The following is a 17413-nucleotide window of genomic DNA, read 5'->3' as shown; positions in this document are numbered from 1 at the left end:
TTCTAGAAAGCATACTTTTAATCAATAGTCCTTTACTTCTTTCCTTTGAATTTATCTCTTTCAAATGAGATTAACTGTATGCCAAATAAAGTGTAAACTAATGGGAAGGCCTGAATGGGTTAACACTGAAGCAGATCCTGAAGCTGAAATAACAAAAACAAACTAGCGAGCGAAAGCCTGTTAAAGCCCCTGTAGGAAATTCAATGGGCCTCCTATTCCTTTAAACTCTCGCTTTCGCTCCCGCTGACACTTTACAAAGCCTTGGTGGTGGCAGCAGGACCACGCTGCAGCGGGCTATCTTCCACCACCCTCTGCGCGGGTCTGGGGTCCGAAGGGGCCTCTCTGGGTCAGTAACCCAACTGGCTCCGGTTTGCTTTATTCACACCCCAACCACTGCCAAACAAACCCTCCCGGAAAGGAGAACTGAGATTAACCCCTTAGCGCCCAGCAGGAAGACCCCCGCCCGCTGCAGGCGCCTCCTGGGGCCCTGGCCCAGCCGATCCACCCTTCAACCCCCGCCCGCAGTTCTGTACCAAGGAGGCCCGGGAGCCAGGTGGGTGCGGGCGCTGCTGGCCGGGTGCAGGGATGGCGCCCCGGCAGCGCGGAGGTGCCGCCCCCTGCTCCCCTCCTTGCTCTCGGGGTTCAGCTCCTCTCCTGGTGCTCCCGGGAGCCGGCTGCCCGGGGCACGCGGGGCTGGAGTTGCCCTCTCACTCCCCCTGGCTTTGCTTCCCCAGCTTAATCTGCCGGCGACGACTCTGCCAGTCCCGAGGAAAGTGCAGCCATTGGACAGGTCGGTGCTGGCTGCTGGTTTGGGGAGGAAGGTGGGAGAAGCCTGGAGGAGCGAGGGGGAGGGCGGAGGGAGGAGGGAGGAGGGTGCAGCAGCAGATCTGGCAAATTGTGAGCTGCCTTCCCTCCCTAAAGTGTGGAGCAGGAGCGCGGTGGTGGCGGCGCCTCCTCCTCCGCCACCAAACTCCGGGGCGGCGGGATTTGGGGCCACCTCCTCCTTAGCCCGGAGGAACCTTCTCCCGAGGTTTCAGCCCGACTTTCCCCCCATTTTCTTTCTTCTTCACTTCCTCTTTTTTTAAACACATTTTTTTCTCTCTCTCTCTCTCTCCTGGCTTCGGACCTCAGACTGCCGCAGCCCGAACCTTCCCCGGGCTCAGCTCTTTGGGGCTGCCCATCCCTCCGGCGGCCAGGAAGGACGCGCGCCCAGCATTGGGCAAAGAAAAGAAGAAAAACTTGTCGGAGGGGTTTCGCCAACCCCAATAACCCCCTTCCACAAACCTAAACCTCCCACCGGGGCCATCCCAAGACGGGAAAGTGACTTCGGAGCCCAGAGTTCTCTTGGATTTGGAGGAGGCTTCCGCGCTGGCTGTGGAATTAGATCTGTTTTGAATCCAGTGGAGCGCATCGCTGGGGCTGGGAAGTCACCGTCTGCCGGCACCCGGGTGGCGCTGCCTGTGTGAAGCGGAGAGTTTGCGAGCCCTGGCTGCCCGTAGCGTTTCCCACCCGCAGTTGTTCTGTGTCCTGTAAAGGCTGCGAGTGTGGCAAGTTGCAACAGAGACCCAGAGGTCCGGAGAGGGCTGCGCTCCCTTTTGCATTCCCTTCTTGTTATTTTCGGTTCCTGACCGTGAAGTCCCATCGAAATTACAAAGGCCTCCAAATCTCACGGACACCCAGCCACAGCGCTCCGCAGCGTCGCCCCCATCCCCACTGGGAGCCCAGGAGCCCAGAGCACTGGGGAAGGACTGGCGGGGCGGGGGAGAGAGGTCTTGGCAACGGCATGGCGAGGTTCCGGCGGGCCGACCTGGCCGCTGCAGGAGTTGTGTTACTTTGCCACTTTTTAACCGACCGATTTCAGTTCGCTGAAGGGGAGGCTGGAAACCAAATCAATGGTAAGATGCACTTTCCCTTGTTGATTTTGTGCGCAGCTTAAGACCTCTCCGGCACCCCCATTCGCAGCCCACTCCCACCTCGTATTTCCGCCCTTGGGAAAGTTATTGCAGTTGTTCTTCGGGTAAACTTGAGCTCCCCAAATGGGGAGAAGGTCGATGAGAGAAGAATGATAGAGAAGGGGGATTTCTTGACGCTTTCTGCTTACTTCACCTGGGAGGTGGTACTGTGTCCCCCAAGTAACCCAGAGAGAACCCCCGGTATCACTCTGATGGATACCTCGCCCAGGAGCTGTCACCTGGGGCTGTCTACTCTCTGGTTTCTTCCCTGTTGCTCAGTTATACTAAGCCAGAGCATGGTGGGGGTGGTTGGGGGGTGTTGTGACAGCCGGGGATTGCAGGTCTTCCATTAGCAGGAGGAAATTTTCTGTAGCTCCTCATCACTCCCCCAGGCAGTCCCCACTACCTACCTCTGGCCGTCTGGGGCTGCGCAGGCGCAGGAAGTGGGGTGGGGTAGGTGCTGCCAGGATCAGAGGAGGTAAAGGTGGGATGGGCAAGTCTCTAGAGACCAACACTTGGCCCCATTGCCCTCCCCCTGACCGCTTTCCAGACAGGCCTGAACATGCTGGAGGGTGACTGGGGAGCCAAGAGGTTCCTCTTACTGCCCAGACATTGTCCCAGCGAGGAGCCCAGGCCTCCATCCATATCCTTCCAGTGCCAGCGTCCACTGCTCTGGTGATGGCTCCTGCCAGGTGCGTGAACCGCGCCCCAGGGCCAGGACACTGCTGGCATCCAGGGCTCGCTCCCTGGAACTGCCCACTGGGAATAGAACAGTAGCCTGCTCCCCTTTTCTGTCCTTCAGAGAAGAAAGTGAAGAAACAAATAGGCACAGAAACCTTGGCAGAAATTTGTAAACTTATGTGACTTCTAGAAGAAATGAAATGAGATGGAAAATAATGAATAAATAAATAAATAAATCCTTTGGAGGGGAAAGGGCAGAGAAAAAAAAAAAAACAGAACTTTTTGGTTAGAATAATCAATTTCATTCTGCTTTGCTTTGTGTGTGTATGTGCTTAATTTCGATGTGGTGGGAATGATAAATGATTCCTCAGAAAGTATGCCTGTGTCTCCAGTTCTCAAACATGAGTCATAGATGGAAGGCTAGGGAGAATACCTGGGATTCCAGGTGAGGATAAATCTTGGGGCAATCCTAGACTGAAATTTTACCAAACTGAAACCTGGAAGAGAGTCCAAACACTATGTTTGCCCGTATTAGGGATTTTAACAGAGAATGCACAAATACTTTCTCTGGACTCTTATTTTTGATTGGAGGGATGTATATGTTGGGATCATTCAGGGTAGAGGGAATGTGATGATCACACCTATAGATCTGAGAAAAAAAATGCAAATTTTCCTGGCTGTTGATTTGTCTGTCACATATAATTGTTTTACACTAATGGGCATGAGTCGTTCTTGACTATGAATGATTTATTATCAGTAGACCATACATTTTCATTGGTTGAAAAAAAAATGATACTTTATCCTCTCCAGGAAACAGCATATTTATTACAAAGATGCAGCAGTCATTTTCATTGGCATATTCATGGAATAATAATAAGTGACTCAAGAAAGCAGTTTCACACAGGAGGTTAAGAGAGGTGTGCATGCCAAAATGCATCATAGATTGTTTATTTAAAAATTTATTTGGCACCAGGAGTAAATAATGCATTGACAGTACAAAAATAAAAGAAAGGTCAGTAAATATTCATTTTTCCTGAACTTTTAAAAATTAATAATGTTGAGAGTAGAACACGCGAGAGCGCGCACACACACACAGAATTTACTGTTCCAAGTTCTCAAATTGAGGATGAAATTCACTCTACTCTAAAATTGGGCAAGCATTTAAAAGCTTTAGCTTTGGTGAATATAAAACACCTAAGTTGCCAACATGATTGTACTTTGGTGAATATAAAATACCTAATTTGCCAACATGATTGTACCAATATTTTAGACTAAATCAATAATTGTAAAGGAAATCTGCTCTTAGAAACCCATATGTTTATAGGATTGAGTAAAAAAGTAGTTTTAAATTTCTTGGTAATGTTTAGAGACTTTATTATAATCTGAAGTAGTTTCTTTCCTGGACATCAGTTGACATGGAGTTTTTATGAAATAATCTTGGAATTAAATGGTTAGCCTACTGAAATATATAAAATATAGCAAGGTGGAACAGTAGGAAAATTATAGTTCCCGTCATAAAATAACCCATCTGAAAGTTCAACTCCAGGGAAAAATTCCAACAATCTTGAAATTTGGCATGTAGTGATCAGGATCTTTATTACAGACATTTTGGCACAGGAAAAACATCTGATTTCATAACAGGGACATTTTATTATGCATTACTTTTGGAAATGCTGCAGTAGATTTTATTGCCACCAGAGGGCAGAGAAACTGCTAATTTCTTCTATTCTTCCTCTTCTAATGTTTCTATGTTCTAGAGGCGAGTAGTTTTATGTTTAGCATTATTTGTAGACTTATTTTAGCTGTTCTTTTTCCGGTCAGATATTTTCTGAATTCCTTAAAGTCAAGCAATTTAGTCTGAGATATTATTAATTTGTAGAGTTTTTTATGGAAGTGTCCCTGTTGAGACATATTATCACTAGTTTAAAGTTTCTGTTTGCAGATCTATCTAGGGTAAATAATACAATTCAAGTGAATAATTCCTATGAAATTAGCATGGTTCAGATTTTTGGACAAATGAAAGGTTAATTATTTTATCTATCAAAGACTTGTGACTGCATACAAAAAATAATTAAAATATGAAATATAGGACCTTTTCCTTTTAGAAAATAATGCAAACTGTACCATAAGTTTGGTTAAGTTTGAACTGAAGCATATATGTAGTCTAGAACATTTACATCAGAGATAAGGTTTTTCATTAATGGTTATCTTCATGGAAGTTTGGAATTATTAAAATCGAAGTGATTTGCCCATTTGTTAAGTATCTCCAGAGACAGACTCTGATCAGAGAGAACGTATTTGAATAACACTTAGCAATAGAAGATATTTATATGTTTCAATAAGCTCTCTTCTCTGTAAGAATCATGTTTGCATGCAGAGATGTAGAATCTATGTTTCTTTAAGTTAGTTATCTATCTGAGTTTTCTTTTTGTAAAAGGTATCCCCTATTCAAAAACAGTATGGTTTTTAAGAGGAATGAATTGATCAACCACTGTAATCATGGGATCTAAAGGGTTAACTGTTTCCCTACCACATGAAGACAGACTCTTCCCCCCATGGTCTTCAAGGCCACGATCAAATGGCCACAACTGCTTCCCCACCCCATCCCCCTGCATGCACTTTAGCATTCCCACCAAATGTTCCTTAATTGTGTCTGATGTGTTCGTTCCTACCTTCTTACCATTTTTCCTGTTCTTCCTTCTCTGGTTCCATTTCCCTGCATCCCATCCATCCATCCATCCATCCAACCATCCATCCATCTTCTTTTTCTTACAGGCTTATCTCAAGTGACACCCTCCACAAAAGGACTGTTGTCTAGTGCCTTCTTTGAGCCATTTTAAGGAACTCCTGTGATGCTCTTTGATATTGCAGGGTTTTCTTTTCTGTCCATTTCTGCATCTCTTTCATATATTCTATTAGATCAGACCTCACATTCTTGAGGTCAGGGTCTATTGTCATTCATTTCTGAAGCTGCTGAGGCATCTGCCATGTAGGTTTAGGCATGCAATAAATAGTCCTGGAACTGAATAGAACTGAATAGACTTATAGTTCAAGCTGGATTATTGATTTAAATGCCACTTTGGGATACTTTTGAAAAAAAAAAATCATCACCCTATCACTTTTCCATTCATGAAAATGGATATAGAGACTAGCTTATGAAACAGTAATTTAAAACCAGAGCATCAGATCCAGGGATCTACCAAACTGTCCTAATGCTTTTGGTGGATGGATTTTTACCTTATACTTAATGTTAGTAGATAGGGCTTTCAAACAGTTCATTTCACTATTCTCCTATACTGTTGGTTTCTGGTTAAGTGTTCGCTCTTGTTCTTTAAATATAGTATGTATTTATTTAGATACAGATATACATAAATATGTATATATTTACTTGTGGTGCTATTCTATTTCTTCATGAAATTGCTTTTGAAGTGATCTGTACGTAGGCCTTATGCCATTAATTACACCAAGCAAAACTTTAATAACTTAGTCTAGGGCTCAGGGTATAGTTCAGTGATAGGGCTTTTGCTTAGCCCTGGATTCAATTCCATTAATCTTGTTTGGGTAGCTGTTGTAGGGGGTGGGAGAGCACAGTATCTGCTCTCTAACTTACCATAAGAAAATAAGAGTAGATCAGGAGAGAGGTCCTGTGTTTAAATAACAGTCATGGTTCCTTCTTTGATCTGATTCATTTATATCTTCTTGACACTATGATTTTTTACCTTATAAAATTTGATTTCTTAAAAGTTTAGAGCTCAATTCATGGCCCACCTCAAACAAATATCCAAACCTTCTGGCGTATAGTTCGAGTACTAGTTTGCTTCTGTCTTCCTCTCATCTTCCCTACCTGTGGTTTGGGTGCGGTTTGTCCCCTGCAAAACTCTAGCTGAAGTTTGTTTGACGTGGTTACAGTGTTGAGAAATGTGGCGTCTTTCAGAGGTGATGGATTATGAAGGAGGATTGATGTAGTTCTCTTGGGACTGGATTAATTCTGCAAGAGCACCTGGTTCTCAAGCCGGGTCTTCTCCCTTCTGCTAGCCCTCTGGCTTTGTCACTGTGTTATGATGCAGCATGAGGAAGGAGTGAGCAGATGCTGGCACCATGCTTTTCACTTTCTTCCTCCAGAACTATGAGCTAAAAAAAAATCTTCCTTCCTTTATAAGTTAGTCAGTCTCAGGTATGCTGTTACAGCAACAGAAAATGGATTAAGACACAACTTTTCTCACTTAACACCCTATACTTGTTTTGTAGATGTTAAGTAAATAAATAAAACCCAACCACCACAATACATATATATTTTATAAGTTTCTTTTAAGCTTTCCTAATCTTATGAATTCCAGTCCTTTGTCTTTATTCTGAGAATATTTTTTTTTCCCCCAAAGTCTTTCTATCTGTAGAGCATCTTCACTGGGGTTCACATAGATGTCTTCTCTCTCTGTCCTCCACACAATGATTCTGTCAGCGAAGAAGCAGACTAAGTAATGATGTCCTTATTAAGATAGTTCTCCGAGGGTTTATTGTGTCATATGTTGACTGGTCAAATCAACAGAGTACTAGCTGAGGGGAAAAAAAAAAAAAAGGTAAATTATTCCACTTTGTTTATAAGCTGTGAACTCAGTTCATATCTGCCCTTTCTTTGGTTTGTTTTTGTTTTCTCCCCTTTAATTAAAAAGGTGGTAATATGTGGAATGATGGTAAGATGTGTATATTTAAACAGAATTAGAGGCCTTGTTAAAGGCCTGTTTGGAATTAGCACAGCCTGTTAAAGACTGCACGTCTGAACATGGGGTCAGACACAGTGTGACCTGACTTGAAATACAGATTTTAATGCCTCCCTCCAGAGGCCACACAACCAGATCTGAACATGAGTAACGCTCCCTTACCCTCTAAATTAAAAAAAAGGCTGTTCTCACAGTTACTGCTTCTGTAGCCCTGGAGGGTGGCCTGTGATTTTGTCAGAGGAGGATCACAAAGGACAGGAATGTTGCAACCTGCCTCCAATTTACTTTCCTGGAATATTGTCACTTAGCTCCTCACCACCCATGGCTATTCCCATATTAATGATAAAGTTTCCTTGGAATCCATATTGCTGAAGGTCTCATTCCATAGGTAAAGTGTGTGTCATTGAGACCTTAGCATATTGAGAGAATAATTAAGAATTTGCCCTGTAGATAAATGGCCTACAAATCTGAACCTTTAGAAGTCAACTTTCTACATGTTTGTTGAAGTGCTGAGTGACAGGAAATGTCTAGTGAAACTGATATCCTTTTTAAAAGAGCGATTCTTGCTAAGTACACTCTGGTGTACTCAGATCAGGATCATGCATTACCTGGTTCAGTTGGAATATGCATCTTTCAGCATGCAGTCATTTTTTTTTTTTTTTCTTCTTTTTTGGTAGTAGTGATGGGTTCCTCTGTATGTGTTGTTTGTTGAGTTCACAACACTTTTATCTGAGAAACCCTTATATGAACATCCAAAAAAATCTTTATTTCCATCAAAGGTAAGTAAGATAGGCAGACTTTATCATTTGAGAACAGGAAATTCACAAATAACAATGACTTTCAAGATGTGAGATAATCTCTTAGGTGCACTTCAGGAATAGTTCTTGTTGAATCTATTCCCATATTTGCTCCATTCTCTAAGATTGAAGCTGCCAACAGCCCAATGAACCTGGTTATTTATTTGGTATACTTTTGATTATTTGTTTGACCCCTGACCTTCCTGCAGGCATAGTTGGACACAAGTCCATTATTTTATCTGACTTTTTAGATTGTCCCTGCCTCTTCTCCTTTGCCATTTCTTTCTTTCAACACATAGAGAAAGAGCTACATACAAGTTACATGAAGGAAATTTGCATTGCAAAATGTTCATTTCTTATGTATATGAGAAATGATTTTTGTTATACTGAATCATGATCTCTTTGCATACAGGTTCCTGCTCTTTAATAGATACCTGTCCTGAACTTATGATTTAAAAAAAAAAAAAAAAAAAAACTTAATTATTTTGCTAGTCCATAGTTCTATGTTTAAGATTAACGAAGGTGTACTACATATATTTATTCTTTGAGAATTGTATCTTCTTGAAGTAGTAATATAACTATTTTAGTTTTGACCGTTTACTATTTTTGTAGTTCTTGAGAACTCACACCTTTGATTTTTTTAAAAAATTAATTTGACCATTTACTTTGGTAATTCCAAAAATCAAAAATTTAACTGAAAGATTTATTCCTGTGTCTTTGTACTTTGCTCTTTGTTTCTTTTGGGGAGTAGAAGTAGGGAGTCATTTGGTCACTTGAGGTTTTTTATTTTGTTATGCAAAACAGGTTTAGAGAAAACTTTAACACATTTTAGAAAACTCTGGGTGCCCTGTGAAAATAAATAAAGTTGACTTGTAAGGTTAAAAAAATTCCATTTCACAATGTAGCCTGAAAGTTTTCTTACTGTGTTGCAGAGATATTGCTCCACGTTTTTTCTTTCATATGCTAGCTTAGGATCACAGGATAGCTTATGTCTGGCATAATGTATATATTCATATCTATTTTGGTTTGTAAATTATAAAATGTTAGTTTTAAAAATTATTTATTTCCTTCAAATGAAATGAATTTTATGAAAGAGTTTTACTTTCCATGAATTATGAATAACATTATTTCCTATATTAGAATACTGTAGTCATATTTGTTAATATAGCAAGATTTAATGGATATGTCGTGAAACAATTTTGGTTGAGACTGAGTTGGATAATAATTCACACTCTGTTTTGCTTTTGGCAATTGCTTGTCTTTGTTAGTCCTTCTCCTCCCAGAGTTGATATGTGGTTTTTCCTCAGTGGGTTCTTAGTGTTCTTGTGGAGGGTGAGCTCTGTGTCCCTGTATTTTCCTCTTCTGTTCATGTGCAGAGGGCTGGGGATATAGCTTAGCTGGTAGAGTGCTTGCCTCACATGCACAAGGCCCTGAGTTCAATCCCCAGCACCATACACACACACACACACACACACAAAAACATACATATGCAGAAATTACTCAGCTTAACATTTAGAGCTGACATTCATGGATCACTGGACTTGTGAAAGTTCTACTATGAAGGCTAATTCCTAGGGTAAGCCCTGCTAAGATAATATTCTTCAAAGATAAAGGGAGGAAACCCATAATTATCCCTGTACTGATAGCACACATTCTTAATGACCATAGTTTTAGAACAAGTCTTTGTGTCTCATGGGACGAACCTGTTCTTCCTGTTCTGGATCTTCAGGAGTCTTCACTATTCTCCTGGAGTCTTTGCTTTTCCATATCCATTTTACAATGAACTTTTCGGAATTTGCTAAATATCTCTTTTGAATTTTTGATTGAAATGATATGAAATCTTTGGGGTTTTTTGGGTAAAGAATTCAACTTCTAAATAACTGGGCACCGATCCAGTTCCTTTTCTATAACATCTGATGGTCAGAGTACCATGCTGCTTCATGACAAATGGTTAGCTGTGAAACAAGCTGACGAGCTAACAATTGAAGGCTATGCCTCCATGGAGAGCTGGTGCTGTTCCCTGATCACGTCATCAGACACACCATACATCCTTATCGGGTTTTAGGAATACAGGGAGACTCAAAGATTAATGGAAGGGACGGAATGTTCATTTCTCATTCCTTAGAACTACGGCAGAGGAGGGCTGAGCTCCAGGCAAATATCACATCGAGATGATGACACTTTAGTATCCCTTGTACCAACCCTTGTCTGGACTTGCAAGGCACCAACCAAAAGTTTACTGCATCTTAAATAGCTTTGGTGAGAACAGCAGAAGTCTCCCGGACATAGGGTTTTCCTTCATGTTTTCTCATTAGCTAATTACTTCCAATTCCACGGGAGGTTTATACTGAAAGTGCACTTCCCAAATTGCTACCATTCTGGAGGTAATAGAATTTATGATCTTATTTAGATAACAGGCATCTACAATTAAAGGTTCGGACTTCACCTCCGTCCTAGCGGTTTATGAGTGGCTATTGCTCTGGACTCATGAGCATTGATCTGAGTGTTTTCCAATCAGGAGTGAAGGGACGAGACGGGCAGCCTGTTTTATGTCTTTGTTGTTTAGCCTTCATTATCTTTTAAACATCTGTTGTTCATTTCAGATATTTTTAAAAACAAGCATGATTCAAAGTCATTCTGCAGATGATAGTCTCATTGTCTGGCTATTGCAAAACAGCTCTACACAGGAAACCAGATTTGTGCAATCTCGGTTTTGTCAAGTTGTTTTTAGAAGAGACGTTTGTCAGACAGGCACAACCAATAAGAAGCTGATTTGTTTTTTGTTTTTTGTTTTAACCCAAGCACTGGTATTTGACTTCTGTTGGATTTTCAGCTTCTCTGCAACCTTACAGCCATTTTCCTGGCTCCAACCACCCACCATCCTTTCTGGCCTGGTTTGCAACATCCTTTTCCCATTTTGCCTCCTAAAGTGTCCTGCTAGAATCCAGTCTTCATTGCAGAGTCCCGAGGATCTCTCTGAAACGTACATCTGGCTAAGTTACTCCTCTGTTGAATATCCTAGCCCGTGTTTCTGTTGCCCTCCAGCTAAAAGGTCAAGGCCTTTGGAAATCCGATCCTGGTTTATTCTCTAAGTTCAAATTCATCACTTCCTCCTCTTTCCCCTAGTTTCCCACACAGTCTTCTCTCTGAAATTCTGCCCATTTACTTATCTCTTTTTGGAGGGACCCTTTCACTCTTTTTTGGCTATTTGTACTTCAGGTTTCTACTTAGACTTAATGCGTGGTGTAGTGAACCTTTTCTGAGCGCTTCTGGCGCAGCCCCAAATCTGAGATGGCTCCCTCACCACCATGTACTGCAGATGCCTTCCTTAGATCACAGGTCATCAGCGGTGTGATTACTTGTGTCTGCACTTGATTGTGAACTGTCAGAAATCTGAGGCCATCTGGACTGCCTCCCATTGCATCTCGGGCGGGCTCCAAGGGCAGGAAGTCTTCTCTGAAAATTTGTTGAACGAGAGACTCTGGTTGGAGTTCCACTTGCATGATGGTACCACATTTACTCAGATTTATTACTTGAGCAAAGAGCTTGAGTTTTGTCTTCTCTCTACATATTTCTTAAGCAATTTTCTAAATCATAATTTCTGTAAATGTGAATTTAAGTATCAATGACAAAAATGGATTGAAAAGCCAGAGAGCGAGTGACTACAGGTGAGGGGAATTGTCATGTATTTGTGAAGAACTGAGAATTCATTTATGAAAGATGGTTCAGGAGTGAACCAGTCATGTAACAGGCAAGAAAGAACAGAGAAAAGGATGCTTAAACCAATCTTATCAAAAGTAGTTTTAAATTTCTGAGCTTCGTAAATTTGAATAACATTTCAAAGGCCATAAAAGGACAAGATTTTAATCTTCTGTAATGATTTGTAACCCAGCAACGTGAACTATCTTATAAGACATTAAAATTAGTTAATTTTCTTCTGTGGAGAGATTTCACAGTTAGAAAGTGTAGACAGATAAACAATGAATACAATAGAAATCAGAGATAGAGCCATGGAGTTTGTATAACCGGCTTTCTAGGTATCATGAAGAGAAAGACACAAACTAGGAAATATTCCCTGGGATGAGCTATGTAAGAGATTTTCAGATATAGATTATTAAGCAGCCTTTTAAACATTTTTTTTTTTTTAAACAAAGGGTCTAAAAAATCCCTTTGCACTGTGCTCAGGGATGTGAGCTAACTTTCAAAGCCATAAATGGGACCCCCCTCCTCAAGTTGGCATCTGTTTGGGTCAGCATCCTTCAGATGCTCAACCATTTGTTTTGGTTATTCTCAGAGCATATTTCTCTCACTGATGTCTTTATTAGTTCTCTTGAAAACATTCCTCACAGTTCTTCCTCTCTTCCACACTCCTTGTATGGTGTGAACATTGGATATTTTTTTTGGGGGGTGGGGATACCAGGGATTGAACTCAGGGGCACTCGACCACCGAGCCACATCCCCAGCCCTATTTTGTATTTTATTTAGAGACAGAGTCTCACTGAGTTTTTTAGCACCTTGCTGTTGCTGAGGCTGGTGTTGAACTTGAGATCCTCCTGTCTCAGCCTCCCGAGCCTCTGGGATTGTAACATTGGATATTTTTATCTGCTCAGTATCTTTTCCCTTTTCTTCAACTTGCAGCTCCTCTCATGGCCAAGGAGTGCCTTCCTGCTGACTGTGCCATCCTTCTAGGCCTCTGATCCTAGTGTCCTATGTTCCCAGGAAGTTCAGCATGTGTCCCAAACATGGCCACTTATGACCCTCTTTGGCTTAGATCTTAGGTGAACTAGTCCTCCCTTTCATGTTTCATATATATTCTGGAAGAGAGAAGGTCTATTTCCTTTCTACTCCAGGGGGTTACTGCATAGGGAAGAAGGAAGTCTATATCCATCTATAGACCACCTTGAACTTCCCAATAGAATAAATCAGAAAATTCCAATTTTGAGTTGGGATTTGTTATTTAGCACTGAAAGAATCTCAAAAAACACATCAGTGTTTTTAGTTGTATTTCTATTTATACTGCTAATTATTGAGGCCTTTCCCCTTCACTAAGTTGTAAGTTCTTTGAGCATAGAATCAAGTTTGTTTTACACTCCCCGTTTTTTGTCTTTTCCTTGGCACTTTTCATAGAGCTTGTTTACAGGAAGACACTCAATAAATATTTATTAAATAAATTTCCTGCATACATTCATTTGACTATAATCTCAGTGACCATCAAAATAACTCAAGTCCCAGACATTAGGTGACATTCGTCAGATGAATCAGAAGTTGTGATTGTAGCACATTTTTTCCTGTTGGTTTTCTTGAGTTAATTTTGTCACCTGCTTCTCATTCTTTGTATTACCTTCTCTTCCTGCAGTCTTTCTTGCCTAAATCTTTCTTTTTAATTTGGTGTCTTCCTTCTTTTTATCATACAATTCCTATCGCTTTATTTTACCTATGAGTATAAACATTCCAGGCATTAGAACACAATGAAGTTGAGAAAGTTTAACTTTCTCACGAATGACCCATCAGAGTTTTTATTATTCCCTTCATCTACACCCAGAAGTAAAAGGCAAAAAGAGCCATCAAACAGACATAGCTGTTTCAGAGCTGGTGCTTATTAATTGTTTTTATTTAATACTATGGTTTATTAGGATTTTCTAGATTATTATAATGTTTTTAGAAAAAGGGAGTAATTGAACTTCAAATACAGCACCTAGCACATAATAGGTTCTAGGTTTTACGATTGCTAACTTGCTTATTACATGTAGGCCTACAAAGGTGTGGTTTATGTCTAATAAATGTATGGACTCATTTCTCCATTCATGCATGCATTCAACAGTAATCAAGAATTTGAAAACATGGGCGGAGGAATAAACTGATGCACTTATTAGAAGTGAAATAGGCTGTTGTGTGTTAATCAGAAGCTGCTGCAGTTTGGATTATAAGTGTCCCTCAAAGGATCATGTATAAAAGGCTTTGTTATGGTTTTGGATCTAGAATGTTCCCCAAAGGCTTGTGTGTTGAAGGCTCAGTCCCCAGTGTAGCAATGGTCACAGGTGGGGCTTTTGGGAAGTGTTTGGATCATGAGGACTCCAACCTCGTCAAGGTTGGAGCATTATTGGAAAGACGTGGAAACTGCAAGATGTGGGGTTTAGTTGAAGGAAGCAGACCATGGAAGAATGTGTGCCCTGGAAGGGTGTATCTTGTCTCCAGCAAAACTTTTTCATGTGTGTCTCCTCTCTCTCTCTCTCTCTGTCTCTCTCTCTCTCTCTCTGTCATGCATATTGTACCATGATGCTTTGCATCACCTTAGGCCTGAAGAAATAGAGGTTGCCAGGTGTGGACTAAAATTTCTGAAAATCAACAATCTTTCTTTTCTCCTTTAAGTTGCTTTCCTCAGGTATTTTGTCACAGCAATGGAAAACTGACTAACATTAGCTTGTTCACTAGGATAGTGCTAGCAGGAGATGGTGGGGCCTAGTGGGAGGTCTCTAGTTTTCACGCCCCCAAAGAAGATGATGGAAATGTAACCCCTTCTTCTTCTTTTGTCACAAGACCATGAACTAAGTGATTTTGCTTTGTCATGCATTCCCTGACATTACCATCCAGCCTCCCTATCCTTACCAGAAGCCTAATAGCAATAGGTCTACAAAATCATGGACAACTACTCTCTAAAACCAGGAGACTAAGTAGACCTTTTCTCTTTATAAGTTGACCATCTCAGGTGTTCGTCACAGTGACAAGTCGATTTAATTTCATAATTTGGTGTGTGAGATTAAAAAAAAATAGTTTCTATACTTAAGGAATGTGATCGTTAAGGACAAAGAGCATGTCCATAGAAAGAATGCAGTGCAAGAACACACAGCAGTAGGAATCTAGTGCAAGGGAAAAACCATTACCATGGTAGTGTGACCCGTGGGAGTGACAAGGCCCGGCGGGGGTGGGGGGTCCTGCAGGGTATGCATGGTAGGAAAGGCTCTAAGAGAAGACAGCATTCAGTCATCTTCTGATTGAGGCCAGGAAGGCTTGGCCAATATCTTGGCTGTGCCATATACTTTGCTTTGTGATCTTGGTCAAAAACGTGAACCCCTGGATCTCCATGTCTTCCTCTGTACTATGTGAATAAAATGGCCTATCTGTGTGTTAATAACTACCATGGAACATTCTCATTCTCTCAGGGTTTGAATAAAAAAAATATAAGGAAGGTAGAATTGGTATGTGGAGGAAGACTGTATCCCAGAGCCAAGGGCAGGTCAAGGTATGGAGTGTCCCTGAGATTGCTGAGCAGTGAGGAGGCTTTAATTAATAGCTATCAAATATGAATAATTAATAACTCCACTTTTCAAACTGCCAGAGATAAAAAACCATATCGTCTTCGATTTAGTAATAATCATGTGCAGTGGTCCCATTGGAAAGTAAGGAATACCTCAGACCCGTCCGAGCTGCTGTTAGCCACATGTTCCCTGAGGGTGCTCAGGGCACCTCCAGCAGGCTCTGACTTGTGTGACTGTCTGCTGGAATGCAAAGCATTTCTCCCATTTGCAGCCCTCCCCCTCCCCAGTAAGAGCCTGGAGCAAGATGTGGATTTGAAGAACATTATTCCAATAAACCATGCATTGAAAGAACACTGGGAAACTTAATTTTTAACAAATTCATGTTGTGTAAAATGAGATGAGGCTCCCAGAAAATTTCCTGTTCTTGGCAGGGACTGAGGACACAACACTAAATTCTGCTGTGTCATCTGTGAAGCAAGAAACAGATATTTTGACCTCATTTATATACATGCTTCGGGGAATATATACGACGCCTTAGAGATGACAGGACTTCCTTGGGCAGCAAGTGAATTTTTTTTTGGATGCTGCTGCTCTGTTGATAAAGAGATTCTAAATGCTACTTCCATCTTGGTGAGTTTATCTGAAAAAATAAGCAATGTATGTGGAAGAATATGTTAGTGGTCCTAAGATTTCATTCAGGAATGGAAGATAAGAAATGTCAAAATAAATAGAGGAGGGGCTCGGGAAGATTAGAGTTGCAGTAGGTAGAGAGGAAGGGAGGGAAGGGTGTGTGGGGGTAGGAAGGACAGTAGAATGAATCCGACATTATGATCCTATGCACATATATAACTCTATGACTGGTGGGATTCTACATCATGTTCAACCGGAAGAATGAGGATTATACTCCATTGAGGAGGTATGAGGTATCAAAGTGCATTCTACTGTCATGTATAACTAATTAGAACAAATACTTTTTAAAAAGAAAAAATAGATAAAACTGAATCTAAATCTTTAAAAATCCAGAGTTTCCTGAGCATTTCATATTTTGCATTTTTTCCAGAGACTTTTAATATGTAAATCAACGTAAGGAAACAGAGGTGGGTCATTTGGAGCCATGGGACCTCTCCTTGTTCCATAATATGTCAGTTAGTGGTCTTTAACTTTAGAGGGCCATTTATATAGGTTTAGGAAAGGACCATGGAAAATCTAAATGTCACCGGAGGAGCAGTGGTCACCCATGCCTTTAATATTTGAAACCTATGGAAGAACAGGGATGGTAAAGACACATGGTACGTGTCCAGGTTCAGATAAACTAGGAAAGGAAGCCTGTGACAGGGTCCCAGATTTGGCCAAGAATTGCAAGAATATGTGGATGTGTGAATGTCTGTAAATGTGTGTGTGCATGTGTGTGTGTTTGTGTGTTTGTGTGGGGGGAGCAGGGATTAATAAGCAGAGGAACAGGTATACCAAAAGGCAACTGGGTAAAAACTGATGAAGTGAGAGGTGAGTGGGTTCCAAGGACCAAACCAAAACACCATTTTACCTCCATCTGTGCATAGCGCCTCTGATGCCATTTTAATACACATTGGCTAAGATATTACTTGTTACTATCATCAGAAGTTAGAAATTTCAGGATATTCACATCATCCAATTAGATTAGCCTATAAGCTGGAAGAAATTGGCTCAATATGTAAGTATGAATTAAATTGAAATTAACATGCCACAGCATTGGTATGGATGGTGAAGTTCGGTTCTCAGAAGAGTTAATCACTAGAGAGACATTTGCCAGATGTATCCTACGTGCCAAATATTGTTCTGTAAAGAGTTAAAAAATAGTGCCATTGCGAAATAGGAGTTGCAGTGAAGTACTGAAAATAGGGCTGTGAAAGAAAATTCTAAAACGATGCAGTGTGTGTGTGTGTGTGTGTGTGTTTATGCTGAGAGAGGGAGAATCACATGAACATGAGATCAGCACAATGGGAGTGTGGGGTTAGCAGAGAGGGTCAAGG

The 17413-nt window shown here is 41.2% G+C and overlaps 1 protein-coding gene across 2 annotated transcripts in view; it reads left to right on the top strand.

The window, feature by feature from the left end:
- The first annotated feature begins 703 nt into the window (after nucleotides 1–703).
- The window catches only part of Plxdc2 (plexin domain containing 2), a 415814-nt gene continuing 399104 nt past the window's right edge, over nucleotides 704–17413 (top strand). The window contains exons 1-2 of one of the 2 annotated variants that reach the window (XM_047520000.1): nucleotides 704–790; nucleotides 1132–1895. In XM_047520000.1, the coding sequence (XP_047375956.1) occupies nucleotides 1784–1895 (112 nt within the window). In that variant the 5' untranslated portion in view covers nucleotides 704–790; nucleotides 1132–1783. Of the gene's footprint in view, nucleotides 791–911; nucleotides 1896–17413 lie in introns of those variants that run through there. The other variant, XM_047519999.1, reaches the window with a different exon arrangement.

Source organism: Sciurus carolinensis, chromosome 12, assembly GCF_902686445.1.
Source record: "Sciurus carolinensis chromosome 12, mSciCar1.2, whole genome shotgun sequence".
NCBI lineage: Eukaryota > Metazoa > Chordata > Mammalia > Rodentia > Sciuridae > Sciurus > Sciurus carolinensis.
This window is presented reverse-complemented; position numbering and strand designations above follow the sequence as displayed.